We start from the raw sequence: 17,585 nt of genomic DNA on the forward strand, positions 1-17,585 counted from the left end.
AACAAAACGTTTCACTGTACATGTGACAACAATAAATCAAATCAAAAAAAAACTTTCCCTCATGGATTTTTTCATAGCTACTTGAGTTTTAAAAGGAGCCATTTAACATGAAGTTTAAAAAGAGAGCTTAACTCTTCAGTATGAGTTACTGCAGCCGAAAACACGGATTAAGCCAAATACCAAGATAGAAAGTTGAGCTTACAAATTGGCCCATTACAAGTGTAGGTTTTCAAGTTAAGTTACTAATGGAGTTATGAAGATCGAACGAGAAACTGCCAAACTTCATTCTGTACATGTATTAACAGTAGTTGACAAATGTTTTTCATTGCAACAGTCAGTAATTTTCCAGCTATAATCAGATTAGGCACTGTCTTCAGTTCAACGTACGATGAAAATACAGCTGCTTTTATTTCCATATGTTAATGGAAGATCAATTGAAAAGACAACGAATCATTTCTTTGCTGACTTTTCCATAGTGAATTGTAATAACAATTACCAGTGGGCTTTGCACTCAATCAATTAGCAGGCACTATTTGTAAACACTTTTATTCCCTATGAAACAAGAGGTCTTCTGTGTCACAAAAGGGTTTAATATAAATATGTAAAAACTAAGATTAATATACAGTTATGACATGGAGACAGACTGCCAAACCAAATCAACCTTTCAATCTCTGTGTTATTGCTGAGCAAATGCCGATGATGCTTTCTGCAACGGAAAATAGAACTGATGGGGTGGTAATTGGCCATGTTGGATTTGTTGCTTTTTTTTGGTGTACAGGAGGTATGTAGGCAATTTTCCACATGCTGGGTAGATGCCAGTGTTGTACCTGCACTGGAATAGCTTTGCTAGGAGCTCAGCAGGTCCTGGACAGGTCTTCAGTACTATTGCCAGAATGTTGTCAGGGCCCATAGCCTTTGCAATATCCAGCACCTCCAACTGTTTCTTAACAGCAATATATCTATATAATATATATATATTTGGGCGGCAAGGTGGTTAGCACTGCTGACTCACAGTGCCAGAGACCGGGGTTCAATTCCCGCCTCAGGTGGAGTTTGCACAGTCTCCCCGTGTCTGGATGGGTTTCTTCCAGGTGCTCCGGTTTCCTCCCACAGTCCAAAAATGTGCAGGTTAGGTGAATTGACCTGGCTAAATTGCAGGGAAATGGGTCTGGGTGGGTTGCACTTCGGTGGGTCAGTGTGGACTTGTTGGGCCGAAGAACCTGTTTCCACACTGTAAGTAATCTAAAGAGTGGAGTGGAGTGAACTGAGTAGGTTATGATGCTGGGAGGCCAAGATGGATCATCCATTCAGCACTTCCACTGTGAATGCTTCAGTCTTATCTGTTCCAATGATGTGCTGGGTATTATGCATGTAAGGGCTTCCCCATTAGTGAAGGGTTCTTCCAGTGAGTTATTTAAATGTTCACCACCATTCATGGCTCGATGTGACAGGACTGCACAGTTTAAATCTGATAAGCTGTCTGTGGAATTGTTTGCTGCATATACTTTGGCATGCAAGTAGACCTATTTTGTAACTTTACCGATGACACCTCATTTGTAGGCATGCCTGGTGTTGCTATTGGTATGCTGGGACAATACTACTGCTTTAAGAGGTGTGTTTTTCCTTTTTCTTTCATGAAGGGAGGTTGAGGCTGATCAGTCTGTTCCAAGCCAATCGAGTAAACAGCTTGCGAAGTCTTGGGTTTTTCCAAAAAGTTTGGAACGATGGAAGTGGCACAAGTGGGTCAAGTCATGCTTTCACAGAACCTGGGTTTAGCTTTTGGCAGTGGGGGTTTTGAAACTGCCATACATCGCTCCCTTCTCCAGCAATTCACGAATTATCTCTCTCTTTGCCAGAATTTTCTCTTGATGCTCTTTCTTCCTGAACTCTCATTGCATGTGAAGCAATCTATTTTGCAGAATTTGCCTTTGCCAAGGGTTTGTTTATGATATAATACTATAATGTAACAGTTGCTGTTGAGCAGTTAAATAATCTATTATTCTGTGAAGTTTTCCAATAGAGTTTAAGTTAGACCAATTCTTCTTTCTTTTGTTTATATTTTAACTGTGGTGTAAGAATAAATTGAGTTTTGCCTAAAGCCGAGTAGTGTGACCGATCAAATTATAGCTGGAACACAGCACATACACTTGTCTTTAAACAAAAGTTAGGGTCGAGGCTATCTCCTCAACACATCTGAAAGGGATTTGATCTGGTTCATAACAACACTCTTCTGCAGGGTATGATGGTAATGATAGAGTGGGGAATAAGCTGGGCAATTAGATTACAGATTGTCTTTGTGTTTAATTCAAAGGCTTTTGATGGCTTCATGAATCTACAGCCTTGAGATGTTAGATCTGTTCAAAGTTTATCTCATTCAGCATGGTGATAGTGTCAAACAAAATTGTGGAGGGTATTTTCAATGTCAAGATGGTACTTCTCTCATCAAGGCCATTTCTCTTGCTGATACTGCTAAGAGACAGATGCACCTGTGGCAGACAGATGAATAATTATTCCCAAAGTCAAATTTAGTCTTCCCCCCTTTTGGTTTTCTTACTACCTTGTGTAGAGCCAGCCTATCAGCTATGTCCTTGGTCAATAATGATGCTGCTGAGCCACTCTTGGTGGTGGAAGTCCTCCACTCAGAGTAACATCCTCATTGTTGTTAAATATAAAGCCATACATGGTCATATGCGGGAGGTTTCCTTACCCATATTTGATTTGATGCCATGCGAAGTCAGGGGATCCAGAGTCAATATTGAGTACACCTAGACCACCTCCCTCCTGACTGTATACTCCTGTACTGCTACCTCTGCTGAGTCTTAATTGAAAAATAATATCCTGAGGGATGTGACATGATGGATATTAAAAGGATCCTCCATCCTCTAAGAGAATCTATAATTTTTTGTGATTGTTTAAAAACAAAAGTTCACCCACTTAAAAAGGAGATGCAGAGAAATGTTTACTTGACTCTCTTTGGAACTCTCTTCCTCAAAAGGAAGTAAAGTGTTTTTGAATCTTTTCAAGATAGGAGTATGTGAATTCTTGATAAGCAGAGGGGTGAAAGGGTATTGGGGACAGGCAGGAATATAGAATAATCAGATTAATCATGATTTTCCTGTGTGGTGGACAAAGCTCAAGACAACAGTGGTCTAGTTTGTACAGGTCATTCAGCACAGAATTCCCAGCTTCTGGCCAACACTTGTAAGCGACTGTATTTATTTGGCTAGCCCAGTCATGCTCTGGTCACCAAGACATCCATGCAACCTGGTCAGTAATTATGTGTGAACAAACTTTTTTTTTGATAGCAGTGATAGAAAGAGAAAACTGAGGAAGGACATGAGAGACAGCATGCTATTCCAGTAGTGTCTTGAGGCGCCTAATTTCCATCTCAATAAGTATTACAGGCAGACATAGCTTTAGCTTAAGATCTTCTCTAGAACACACGTCCAAATACTTAGCTTGCATGAGGAATTGAAGTGGAATGACAGTTCAGATTATGAAATTAAACTTGCAGCTTTCTGCCAGAATAGGGTAAAACAGAGAGATCAGTTGAAAGAAAACCCATCCCATCAAATGTGGGTAGCACCACATGTAGTAATTTCTATAGGAATACAAAATAACAATGTTGATGTTAAGTAAACCAATTTAGATTCGACCACTTGCTCTGCATATTTTATCTCAGTGTGGAATACAGTAGTTCGCGAGTGAAACCAAAATTAACCTAACTAATATTAACTTTGGCAACCTTAAAAAGATTTAAAGACTAATACTCAGTCTGAATCAGATGACGGGACATGGCTTAAGTATTCCCAGCTCCTTCATGGTGTGGACAATGGTAAGTCAGTTGGGAAAATATTGCATGATTGGAAAAATTCGATACTTGACATTGAGGAAAAATAGAAATTTCTACCCAAGGTTTGAACAACAAGATTAGATTCTAACAAGTGAGTAGCATTAGCCCTATTTGCATGCTTTTACGTTTCATTAGTTCATACCCTTGCCTCATTTACTTTGTTTTCTGTTCTGTCATGCAAGAAACTTACATTCCCCATTTCCATGTTGGAGTTGGTACCTAGTACCTTCAGCTCACTGCTTTGAGCTTCCACCTTGGCTAGCAGATGGAACCAGGGTATGCTCCACAGGCAGTGACAGCTGGCACACTGAATAATACAGGAAGGAAATAAACCCTTTGGTCCAACACATCTGGGTGGACCAGGCATCCCATCTGATCTAGTCCCATTTTCCAGCATTTGGCCTATATTCCTCTAAACTCTTCCTATTCATACATCCATTCAGATGCCTTTTCAATGTTGTAATTATACTATCTCCACCAATGACTCTGTAAGCACATTCCATGTACACAGCACCCTCTACGTGAAAAGGTTGCCCCTCAGGTCCTTTTTTAATCTTTCCCCTCTCACCTTAAACCTATGCCCTCTAGTTTTGGACTCCAATTCCCTGGTGAAAAAGATCTTGGCTATTCACCCTATCCATGCTCCACCTGATTTTATAAACTTCTATAAGGTGACCTCACACTCCAGGGAAAAAGCTCCAGTCTATACTGCTTCTCCCTATAATTCAAACTGTTCAGTCTTGGCAACTTCCTTATAAATCATTTCTGCACCCTCTCAATTTTAACATCCTTCCAGAATTGTACACAATATTCTAAAAACAGTCTCACCAATGTCCTGTACAGCCGCAACATGATATCCCAACTCCTATACTCAGTGTTATGGCCAATGAAGGCAAGTGTGTCAAATGCCTTCTTTACCACTCTGTATACTAGCAACTCTACTTTCAAAGAACTATGCACCTGCATCCCAGGTCCCTTTTCTTGGCAACACTCCCCAGGGCCTGACCATTAACTGCCCTGATATGCCTTACCAAAATGCAACACCTCACATTTATCTAAATTAAACTTTATCTGCTACTCCCAGCGCACTGGTGCACCTGATCAAGGTCCCATTGCACTCTAAGATAACCTTCTTCACTGTCCACTACACCATTTAATTTGGTGTCATCTACAAACTTCCTATATTCACATTCAAATCATTTAAATAGATGAAAAGCATCTGACCCACCACCGAATCCTGTGACACACCCTGGTCATGGGCTTCCAGTCTGAAAAGCAACCCTTTATCACCATTCTCATTACCTATCTTCTGACCAATTTTGTATCCAATTTACTAGGTCCCCTGGACCCCATGTGATCTAACCTTACTAACCAGTCTACCATCTGGAATCTTGTCAAACAATTTGTTGAAGTCCATTTTGACAACATCTACTGCCTTCTTCAACCTTTGTAACGTCTTTGAAAAACTCAAGTTAATGAGACACCACTTCCCACGCACAAAACCATGCTGACTTTGCTTTCCTTGTCTTTCCAAATGCATGCAAATCTTATCCCTCAGAATCCCTTCCAACAAATTATCCACCATTGACTTAAGGCTCACCAGTTTATAGTTCCTTGGCTTTTCTTTAGAGCCTTTCTTAAATAATGGCACCAAATTAGCCAACCTCCGGTCTTCCAGCACCTCACTCATTAATGTCAATGATACAAATACCATAATTATTCCACAATTACAATTTCTTACTGTATTTCTGTGGCATGGCTTGTGCTTCGTACATGGGAATAAGGACCACTCTATTAAAGATCAATGTAAAGCTATTCCATTACTCTCTTTTACAGAGTGCTCCAAGACCCACTCTTTTTATTAGAAATAAACTACAGCCTATCTGTAGATAGCAATGTAAATGACATTCTTCTTAGGCCCATTTACCTCATTTACTTAACAAGTTTTATCCAGTATTTAAGGTTTCAAATAAATTATTTTCAATGTTTTGTGCAATACATTGCTTTCATCGTGTTTATTGCATATACTTGGGTAAAACAAAAATTGGATGGTTACAGCAAAGAAATACAGTGACTCCAAAACAGTAAATATGCAAACAAATTGCATGACAGTTACATTAACATGGAAATCTTTTCCATAGATAATTATGAAATATATAAAGTGCATATGCACCTAGACATGTAAATGATAAAGTAAACAGGTACAGCAACTACTTAAGATTTCTGTCCTAACTGCAGCTGGTCAGAAGGATTTGTACCTATAACAATAATACTTAGAATGGCTGGATGCCATCTTTTTTTTAAAATCACCAACATTGAACCACAGGATTTTACAGCTCTTATAGAAACCATCCAGAAATCCACAGAAATGTTTTGGCTCAGTTTCAAAAGCAGATGGGAAACACATGAGCAGTTAAATTGCATTTTTGATGTTTGGTTGGGAGTTGCATGAAGTGACGATCCATAAGCACTTCTGTTTGAACATTATCTGACTGCTGGAAAGGATCCTTCTTTTATATAAAGGAACATTTCTTTCTCAATTATAAGTACCATTTGCTTTAATTTCCACAGATTTCTTTGCATAACTGATGTTGAAATAAAAATCTACGTGAAATTGCAAGATTTTTTACCAACAGCAGTATCATCTAAGCTTGCCTCAGGTATGTACAATTTTCAAAAACATTTACCATTAAAATTTTTTTAATGTACATCTAAAATTTATTTAAAATATTGATTGGTAAAGTTGAATTCAGATATTCAAGCTGTGCTTTGCAATTTTCCATTTATTTCTTGAATATATATTAATAATTGGTTGTGAAACTCAGTCAAATTTCCTGAAAGAGCATTTGAACATCCAGACATACCAAATATGCATATTGTGAAAATCTTCTTCATTCGCAAAAACATTGCAAGTCAAATGGATCCTAAACTTTATTCATTGTTAGTGAGAAACTATTTGATCATGGATAAGCAAGTTATTTTAGATGCATTTTACGTTCAAAACTCTGCTAAATTTTGAAATGACTTCCAATTAGTTGAATATAAATATTGAAACAGTTACCCAGTGCAAAATAGTGTCCATTTTTACACTTGAATGATTCTTAGATGGTAACACCACTTACTGCACAAAACACATGGAGAAAGTGAGGACTGCAGATGCTGGAGATCAGAGTCGAGAGTATAGTGCTGGATACATGACCACATTAGGGTGGCATGGTGGTTCAGTGGTTAGCACTGTTGCCTCACGGGACCAGGGTTCGCTTCCATCCTCAAGCGACTATCGGTGTGGAGTTTGCACATTCTCCCTGTGACTACATGAGGTTCCTCTGGTTTCTTCCCACAGTCCACAGATGTGCGGGTTAGGTGAACTGACAATGGTAAATTGCCTACAGTGTCCAAAGATGTGTAGGTTGGCTGCGTTCGTCATGGAATACGGGAATAAACTAAGGGTTGGGTGCGATGCTCTTTGGAGGGTCAGTGTGAACTTGATGATGGGTCTACTGGCCGGCTTCCGCACTGTAGGGATTCTATTACTTCTGAGCTTCTCTTGGAAGTTATGCCTAAAAATATCTTAGTAAAAAGACACCAACAAAAACCTCTTTCTTGACAAGTGATAATGAAATTTTGTATTTTATTATTGCTTAAAGTACATTTTTGGATAGTCTATAAGATAATTGGTAGAAGAGCGAGGGTGTGAGCCAGACAGAATGAGGACTTTTTTTAAGTGAGTTGTTACAGTTTAAATTACAATGCCCAATTGGGTGATACCAGTTTCTACATGAGTTTTCAAAAGGGGAAAAGTATAAACTGTGCTTTTCAACTATAAGTACTATCTGGAAACAATTGGAGCAAGATATTTCTAATTGCAGAAGCATTAATGTATTAGGATCGGTCAACATGACAATATTCTCACAGATAGGAAGTTAGATTAATCAAAAATGTATTTGAGACAACAAATATTCATAATTGCTTTGAAATATTCTGTTAATATTATGCAATGTGCTGACATCTTAAAATGAAAGAGACATCTAACTGTGACTGCAATAGAAGGTTAACAGATTGAAACTAATTTAGTTAACGTTTGCACTGAATATACTCATACATCATCATAATCCTCAGTGAATGCTTACGTTTTTGCCAACAAAGTTAAACTAATTCAGTTAGAATTTATAACCTCTTATGAAATACTTGGCATCTATTTATTTTATATTGTCATACTTTGTTATGACATAACTTACTGATTACCCAAGTAACACCAATTTTTACAATGTTAACATCTCTGTCTTAAATTTCAGTCCAATAGTTGTTATTTTCTCTATCTTGCATACTCCAGATCTTCGCATTCTCTCACTAAACTTTCAGTAGCAATCAGATGCTTTTAATTCAAAGAAAAATGGTCAAACCTCCATTGACAAACCTTTCAAACAAATGTTCTAGTAAGTAAACTTAATCTTGTATTTACTGTCCAACATCCTCAATAAATAGTCATTGATTTTCAGGTTCTTCCTTGAGGAGTTCTAAAATTGAGAAGGATGACTTTCAACTGTAGGAGGGTTGTAAGGTTCACCCAATTATCAGATCCCGATTATATAGGATACCTGATTTCTACTCCATTAACTTTAAGGAAAGAAAGATCAGGCAGAGTGCATAAAACATAATTTAATATGGTTCATTTTTGAACTCCTGCTGAAGTAGAATGTTACCCCTGAGTGTCAGTACACTCAGCAAATGACTTGCTCTCCCATCCAAAGGAAAATAGCATCTGACTACAGCGTGCCCCCAGGTACCAGAGCAGTCCTCTTACTTAATAAGAAACAAACAACTGACGGTGCTTGAAATCTGAAACAAAATTGGGCCCAAAATGACTCTGCTTTCCCTCCACAGATGCTGCCAGACCTGCTGAGCAATTTCTGTTTTTGTTTCGGCTCTTTTCCTTGTTATCCATTAAAAACTGAATGCATGTCAAAGACATCAGCTTTCCCATGTTACACAAGGTCACATAAAGTGCTGGTTGATCATCTTAGAGTCAACTGATACGTTTAGATTTGGCAGGTGGTTTGATAAGACAGATATCTTTCCTGCTACTAACCTGATCCACTTCTTCAGGTTGGGGATTGGCACCAATACACTCTGCCTCACCTGCAATAGTGGCTGGGCTCTTTCAAGCTAACAAGCTGAATGCTGGGTCTTCCAGCTCATAGACAGGAGAGCTCCCACACCAGCTGCTTTCGCTAGACAGAGCCAACTAATTTCTTAAAAGGGAACGACTATTCTCCCCTTCCTTAAAGGAGATATTTCTAAAACAGAAAAAAGCATTTTCAATGCAAAATTCTGAGAAAAAATGTTACTTTTCGAATTTATACACAATGCTCTGAAATAGGAACACTGTCCTTCAGTACCAGCTTCTTCAGTAAACAGCTCCTTAAAAAGGCAGTGATTAATTTCCATTTTTTTAAGCACTGAATTTAGTTAACACTAACCAGCTTTATTTTGTGTTCCAAGTCAATCATCATTCAAACTGGGAATTATTTTATCTGGAAGCAAAACCATGATATAAATAAGGTTTCTTCTGAACCACTAAACCACTTCTGAAAAACTATTCCTTACGGAACAAATTTAGTGGATGTATTTCCCAAATTTGAGATAACAGAACAGTAATCAAAGGGTTAACAGTCACGTAAACATTAAGACAAATAAAAGAGAGACTGTATGGCAAATCCCTTTTTGCAAATGCAACTCCAACCCTGAATCAAAGGCATGACCGCAAAGCAGCATTACCTCACATCTTTTATGATACCTACATGCAAGAAGTCATGCACTCTACTGCGCATTAGATGATATTGTTTTCTTTAATGAAAATGCAATAGAGCATTATTGAGATATTTTAAAAGTAAATAATTGCAGAGACTGAAAATGTGGAAGCAAAACTGAAAATGTCGAGCATTCAGCTTTTAAGTCAGCATTTTTGAAAAGAACAGAAAAGTTGATGCTTCAGATACAAACTCATCATTGAAAGTGGAGGTACTACAGGTGCACAATGTTAAGAGTAAAGGGAGTATCAGACACCAAGACATTTACAAGATACAGAGAATGGGTGACAAAATGGAGGCTCCAGGTCGCAGATATAAGCAACAAATCAGAAGATGCTCCAGTGAGCCAAAAACATGGAAGAACAAAACATTTTTTGTCTTTGAAGATGCTGACCCCACAATGAATTGATGTAGCGCTCATTTTAAGTTTTTCCTGCACCACCCTGAAATATGTTGACACAATCATACCACATTGCCAGGATTGCCTGCCAAATAGAAAATGAACGCTCCAATTAAAATCTGAAAGTAATTAAGGTGAGATGGCTTTAAAGTGCTTAACACAGAGATCACAAAAAATGCATTGAGTAACATTGTAAGTGCATACGACCAAAGACAGAGAGCTCAGATCGTACATGGAAAAGGGATTTGAGATGGCAAGTGACAGGAACTGGGGTTTCCTGCTTAAGGACAGAATGGATCTATATGCCAATGTTGTCATTTCATCTTATCTTTTTCTTCATTTGTGGGATGTATGCTCAGTGGTTAGAACAGCAATATTTCCCCATCCTTAGTTGCCTTGGAGAAAATGGTGGTGAGCTGCCTTCTTGAACCACTGCAGTTTATTTGATGTCAGTACCTCCACAATGCTTTTAGAAAGGGAGTTCAAGTTTTTTGACCCAAAGACATTGAAGGAATGGCGATATATTTCTAAGTCAGGATGGTAAGTTACTTGGAGGAGAACTTGCAGGTTCTGGTACTCCTATTTATTTACTTCCCTTGTCCTACTAGATGGAAGTGTTTGAGAGTTTGGAACGTGCTATCTAAGGAGCCTCGGTGAATTTATGCAGCGCGTCTTATAGATGGGACACTTTGCTGCCACCAATTGATGATGATGAAGTTAGTGTGTGCCTGTCAATGTGGTACAATCTAGTAAGTGGCACTGACTTGGATGGTATCAAGCATCTCAAGTACTGTCGAAGCTACAGTCATACTGGCAATTGGAGGATATTTTAACACGCTCCTAACTGGTGCCTTGTAGGTAGTTGGCAGGATTGAGAAGGTGACAGGATTCCAAGCCTCTGATCTGCTCTTGAAACTACAGTATTTTAGTGGCAAGTCTAGTTCAGTTTCTGGTTGGTGATAACCCACAGGACGTTGATAGTATGAGATACAATGATTATAATGTCACATGGTGATGGTTAGATTCCTTCTTGTTGGAAATGGTTAGTGCCTGGTATTTGTATGCTATAAATGTCACTTGCCACTTGTCAGCCCAAGTGGATATTGTCCAGGTTTTGCTACATTTGGACATGATCTCCTTCAGTATCTGAGGAGTCACAAATGATGTTCAACATGAGTGAACATCCTCACTTTTGATCTTGTGGCCAATGAAGGTCACTGACAAAGCTCAGGACTCTGAGGAACTCCTCCTGCAACATATCCTGGAGCTGAGGTGACTCATCTCCAAAAACTACAACCATCTTCCTTTGCTCCACGTATGACTCCAACAGAGACATTTCCTAAATTCCTGTAAGATATAGATTTGCTATGGTTCCTTCATACGACACTCGCTCAAATTAACATTGATGTCAAGTGCAATCACTCTCATCTCATCTCTTAATTCAGCTCTTTTATTAATGTTTGAACTCAAGCTGTAATGAGGTCATAAGCTGAGTAGCCCTAGCAAGACACAAAACTAAGTGTCAGGGAGCAGGTAATTGAAAAGCAAGTGCTGCTTGATATCATTGTGATGACCTCTTCCCATCACTTCACTGATGACTAAGTAGACTGATGGTCTGGTAATTAGCTGATTAGATTTGTCCTGCTTTTTGATCACAGGCTATAGCTGGATAATTTCCCCTCATTGTTGATTGTTGTCACTGTACTGAAACAGCTTGGCTGGCAGTGCAGCAAATTCACCAGCATACATCTGCAATATCTAGCATGCAATTTTGCCCTCTTCATTGAATCATGGTTGATCCCCTGGCTTGATGTCAAAAGTGAAGTAGGTAGAGAGGAGAATATGCCTGGCCATGAGGTTTCAGAATGTGACTGAGTACAATTCTGCTCCTGTTGATTGACTGCAGTGCTTCAAGGTGCTCAACTTTAAGTTGTTAGATCTGTTAGAAGTCTATCTAATTTGCATGGTTTTACTGCTGCATAACATACTGCTGCAGGTTATCCTCAACGACCATGGTCACTCCCACTATCACGGACAGATGCATCTGGGATAGGCACATTGGTGAGGATGAGGTCAAAAATATCTTTTTCCTGGTTGTTTGTTCCTTTGTCACCTTCTACCTATGTTCTTTGTCAGTAGTAGTACTGTCGAGCTACTCTTGGTGATGGATATTGAAATCATTTGCCATCCCCAGTGCTTCCTTCAACTGGTGTTCAATCTGAAGAAGTGTGAATTTATGAGTTGTGAGGAATCTCTTTGCAGTAAGCAACAGCATATTTCCATGCTTATGTCTTAATTGATGCCATAGGACTTCATTAGGTCTGGAGTGACTGTTGAGGGTTCCCAGTACAACACCAACCTGACTATATATGAGTGATGTAGTGCAGCATCTTTAGACCTAGATGTTGGTAAGAAGGACTTTGCCTTTGTCATTTCCAGGTTAATGTCATGTGGTCCACTCAGTTTCATTCCTTTTTTGAAATATTTTAGTGGTTTAATAGAAATGAATGGCTTGCTAAGCTATTTCATGGGGCAGTCTAGAATCATATTTAGGCCATAACAGGAAAATTTGGCAGTTAATCTTCACAGAAAGCATTAGTGATTTTATAATCGACAATGGTTTCATGATAATGAGTTGACTTTTAATACTGCCACCTGCTGTGGTAGGATTCAAATTTGCATACCGAAGGCATTACCTCAATCTCTACATTACTAATTCAGTGACAATGCTACGAGGACAACATCTCTGTATCTCTACAAAGTTAGCAACAAACACAATACACTGGGATGGGACACAGAACATGTACATTACTTTCTTATCAAAGCATAAGTTTGCACTCTGGGCAGTTGTCTGAGAGATAATAAGAAAGTGCAGCATTTCCAGCATTCAATGAAAAAGTTACAAGAAAAATGCTCAATGGAAGAATGAACTAGAGAAACTAAGTTTGACTGAAGGCAGAAAATGGATAGGAAGGGAACATGCATTTGCTGGTAGGTCATTGCAGAAGTTTAGGAAGGTTAGCTGTTAAATTCTGAAAGATCAAGAAAAGGTGATTCATGAGATTGATTATCATTTTAAGTTGCTTAATTTGCACTGATTATGTGGAACACTCACTGAATCTGATTTAAATCTTGAACTATTAAATGTAATCACTACTTTTCAGGAATAGCTACAAAATAACAAACCATGTTTTAATATGGGCAATATTCTAATATTGTTTTGTTATTTGTCATCTTGTCGTTGAACTAAAATCTTACCATCTAGGATTCAATATGAGATCATTTCTGTTTCTATCCATTGTGGCTCTGAGTTCAGCGAAACCATCACGTCGGAATGAATTTCTTCACTTCCTGGCTGAGCACGATTTTATGCTACAGGATCCTCCCCAAAACACATCTGACATCATTCAACCACAACAAACACCAACCCCACAAACCACTTTCGATGACTTATTTTTCACATGCCCTTCAAAATGTGTGTGCCAACTACGGGTAGTCCAATGCTCTGATGCTGGTAAGTTAATTTACAGTTTAGCCCTTGTAAAAAAAAATGGTATTCCATGAACCTGATGAAGGGCTTATGCCCAAAAAGTCAATTATCCTGCTCCATGGATGCTGCCTGACCTGCTGTGCTTTTCTAGCATCACACTCTCAACTCTGATCTCAAGCATCTGCAGTCCTCACTTTCTCCTAGTATTCTATGAACTCTCAAGCTTAATGTTTTTTACGTTGAACAAAAATTGGATGGTTGTTTTCATTTGTAACAAGATTCAATGATCTTTTATTTAAGAAAGAGAAAGTGACAACTGTGGATGTTGGAGATCAGAGACGCCCAAAATGTGAACTCTCCTGCTCCTCGGATGCTCCCTGACCGGTTGTGCTTTTCCAGCACCACACTCTTTGATCCTTTATTTAATCCCTACATTTTCCTATAATTAATATTTTGACTTTTATTCAATACATTTTATGGATATCTGGTACTCTCGAGTAGAACATCGAACGAATTGTTTGTCATACAGAGACACTAATATTAGAGAAATATATAACTGCAGTGGATAAAGCATCATTATTATGTTAATTCAAGGAAAATCCACAGTGTTAGAAATTGCAATGTCCTATCACGTTGACAATACTTTCTGGTGTCCTCAAACCAGATTTCTTGCAAATCATCCATTCATAAAAAATACTGATGAATTCCCAATTCTTGTTATATCTTTGGTGAAGATTCTGATGGAGACTAAAATGCTAAGAACTGATACTGTATGTGGAAACATGGAAGGAATAATTGACAATCTAGTTATCCATCAGGGAACAGTGACCACAATAGGGCAGAATTCTTCAATAATATAGAGAGTAGTTTCTGAGATACGTGTTGTATAACTCTTCAATGAGGGTCTAGATGTCAAATAAAGGAAATTATCATGGTATAAGGGACAAGCTAACTATGATAATTTTAAAGGGATAATAGTAGATAGGTAATGGTAACCTATGGATGGATGAATTGCAAAAGTTATTCATCCCATTCTGGCATATATAAAATAAACAGGAACTGTGGTCAGACCATGGCTAACAAGGGAAATTAGTATTAAATCCAAGGAAGTGGGATGCAAATTAGTTTAAAAAAACAACCGACCTAAGGTTGGGAACAGTTTAGACTCCAGCAAAAGGACTAGTTGAGAATGAAAATCAACTATGAGAGCAAGCTCACAGATAACATAACTTCTCGAAGCTTCTATAGGTATGTGAAGAGAAAAATATTAGTAAAGATGAATATAGGCCCCCTACAGTCAGAAACAGGGAATTCATAATGGGGAATAAAGAGACGGAAGACCAATTGAATTCATACTTTAGTTCTACCTTCACAAAGAAAGACACAAATAACCTGCCAAAAATATGGGGGGGAAGGCAGGACCTACTGAGAAGGGGGAAAAAAATAAATTAATATTAGCAGGAAAATGGTGTTAGAGAGACTAAGAGCATCAAAGATAGAAAAAAAAATCACCACAGCTTGACGAACTTCATCCCAGAGTAAGAAAGTATCTTCAGCATTTATTGCCCATCCCTAATTTCCCAGAGGGCAGTTAAGTGTCAACCACATGGCTGTGGGTCTGGTGGCCAGGCCAAATAAGGACAGCAGATTTTCTTCCCTAAAAGGCATCAATGTCATAGAATCTTAAGAGTCACTCAGCATGGAAACTAACCCTTTAGCCCACTCATCCACGCCTACCAGGTTTCCTAAATTGATCTCATCCATTTGACTGCTTTTGGTCGATATCCCTCTAAACTTTTCATATCTGGGTACACTCCTTAATGATCAACTCTAACATCTTCTCCACAATAGTTATCAAGCTAACTGGCCTACAGTCTCTTCTTTTCTGCCTAGCTCTTTTCTTAAATTATTTGCTACTTTCCATTCTGGAGAACATTTCCAAAATCTAACGACTTTCATAAAATTAACACCAACGACTCATTAACCACCTCTTTTACAACCCTTGAATGAAATCCATTTGATCTGGGGTACTAGTCAATAGCTTGATAAGTTTGCTCAACACTGTTTCCTAGAATTTCATCAAGCTCTTCTATTCCGTTAACCTCCTGATTTGCAAGCATTATTGGAATGCTTTGTGTATACTCTGAAGTGAAGACAAAAATGAAATATTTATTCATATAAGCATCATTTCTTTATTATATATTATAAACTCCCTGTTTTCAATCTCAATAGGGCCATGGAAACATAGAATATAGGAGTAGTCCATTTGGCCTTTTCAGCCTATTCAATATGACCATGGCTAAACATCAACACAGTATCCTGTTCCACTTTCTCCACAAATCCTTTCACCTTGAAATCCTTTTTGAACACAGTTTATTTGAAAGCCTTTAATGTTTTGGCTTCAACAGTTTCCTGTGGCACAGAATTCCACAGGCTCACCACTCCCTGGTGACGAAATTCTTCACCTCTGCCCTAAAAGGCTGACCCCTTATCCTGAGACTGTGACCTCTGGTTCTGGACAACGCAGTCATCGAAAACATCCTTCCTGCAACTATGTTGTCTAAACTTGTCAGAATTTTATCGGTTTCTATCAGGTTTATATGTTTCTCCTCATTTTTCTAAATTCCAGTGAATATAGTCCTACCTGATCTAGTCTCTCCCCCATATGTCAGTCTTGCTGTTCCAGGAATCAGTTTAATAAATCTTCTCGTACTCCCTCAATAGCCAGAACATCCTTCCTCAGATGGCTGAAACTGCACAAATAATTCAGGCATGCTCTTACCAAAACCCTATACAGTTACAGCAAGATATTTCTGCTCCTATACACAAATCCTCTCACTATGAATGCCACATACCATTTGCCTTCTTCACCACATGCTTATTTTCAGCCACTGGAGTTCAAGGATACTATGTCTCATTCTACTTTCCCTTTGTCCTAATCTATCACCATTTAGCTAATATAAAAACAGAAATTGCTGCCAAAACCCAGTAGGTCTGGCAGCAGCTATGGTGAGAATGCAGAGTTAATGCTTCAAATTTGATGACTCTTTATCAGAATTGATAGCAGCTAGGAAAAAAAATCGTCATTGTACTGAAGAAAACATCGGCATTATTCAACCTGATGTAGAGAGGCTGCTGAGTCCCCAGGTGGAAAATGCATTGCTGTTCCTCAAGTTTGCACCTGCAGTAGGCCTGAGACAGAAATGTTGGCATGGGAACAAGGTGGCACGTTGAAGTGGCGGGCAACTGGAAGCTTGAGATCATTGTTACGGAATCTATATGTTCTGCAAAGTGGTCACTCAGTCTGCATTTTGTCTCCAAGTATAGAGGAACCACACTGTGAACAGCAAAGACAGACTACATTGAATCAAGTGTGGGTAAATTGCTGCTTCACCTGCAATCTGGGGCCTAGTGAGGAGGGAGGAAGTAAAGAGATTGGCCTTCAGGGAAGATGCCATCAGAATGTGGTGAGGTATTAGGAATAGAAGAGGAGTAGACCAGAGTGTCCAGGAGGGAATGATCCCTGTGGAAAAAGAGGCAAGGGGAATTTGTCTCTGGTTGCAGCATTCTGCTGGAAGTGACAGAAATGGTAGCTTATAATCCTTTCGATGCAGAAGTTCATGGTGTGGTGATGATAAAGGGAACTGTGGGAAGGAAGACAAGGGGTGAGGACATAAGTGCAGTTAAGGCCCGTCAACCAAGGCAGTGGGGAATGTACAGTTAAGGAAAATAGTAGGCATTTCCGAGGCAGACGGTGGTATCATCAGGACAGATATGACGAGTTGGAGAAACTAAGAGAATGAAATGGAGTCTTTACAGGAATCAAGGTGGGAGCATGTATCATCGAGATAACTGTAGGAATTGGTGGGTTTCTACTGGATACTGATGGCCAGCTGATCCCCAGAAATGGGAACAGAAATGTTGAAGGGAGGATAGGAGTCAGAGATGGATCATGTGGAGGTAAGAACATTGGAAGCAAAATTGATACATTTTCCAATTCTGAATGAGAGGGAGAAGCAGCACCAATGACAG

General features: G+C 38.9%; 2 protein-coding genes across 4 annotated transcripts in view; one reads left to right on the forward strand and one right to left on the reverse strand.

The window, feature by feature from the left end:
- cenpp (centromere protein P) overlaps window positions 1–17,585 on the reverse strand; it is a 348,905-nt gene that overhangs the window by 98,139 nt on the left and 233,181 nt on the right. The window lies entirely within an intron of this gene.
- The window catches only part of aspn (asporin (LRR class 1)), a 42,167-nt gene continuing 30,873 nt past the window's right edge, over window positions 6,292–17,585 (forward strand). Inside the window, exons 1-2 of the mRNA XM_060835137.1 lie at window positions 6,292–6,513; window positions 13,329–13,577. Of these exons, the coding sequence (XP_060691120.1) occupies window positions 13,337–13,577 (241 nt within the window). The 5' untranslated portion in view covers window positions 6,292–6,513; window positions 13,329–13,336. The remainder of the gene's footprint in view (window positions 6,514–13,328; window positions 13,578–17,585) is intronic.

This window comes from Hemiscyllium ocellatum, chromosome 14 (genome assembly GCF_020745735.1).
Source record: "Hemiscyllium ocellatum isolate sHemOce1 chromosome 14, sHemOce1.pat.X.cur, whole genome shotgun sequence".
NCBI lineage: Eukaryota > Metazoa > Chordata > Chondrichthyes > Orectolobiformes > Hemiscylliidae > Hemiscyllium > Hemiscyllium ocellatum.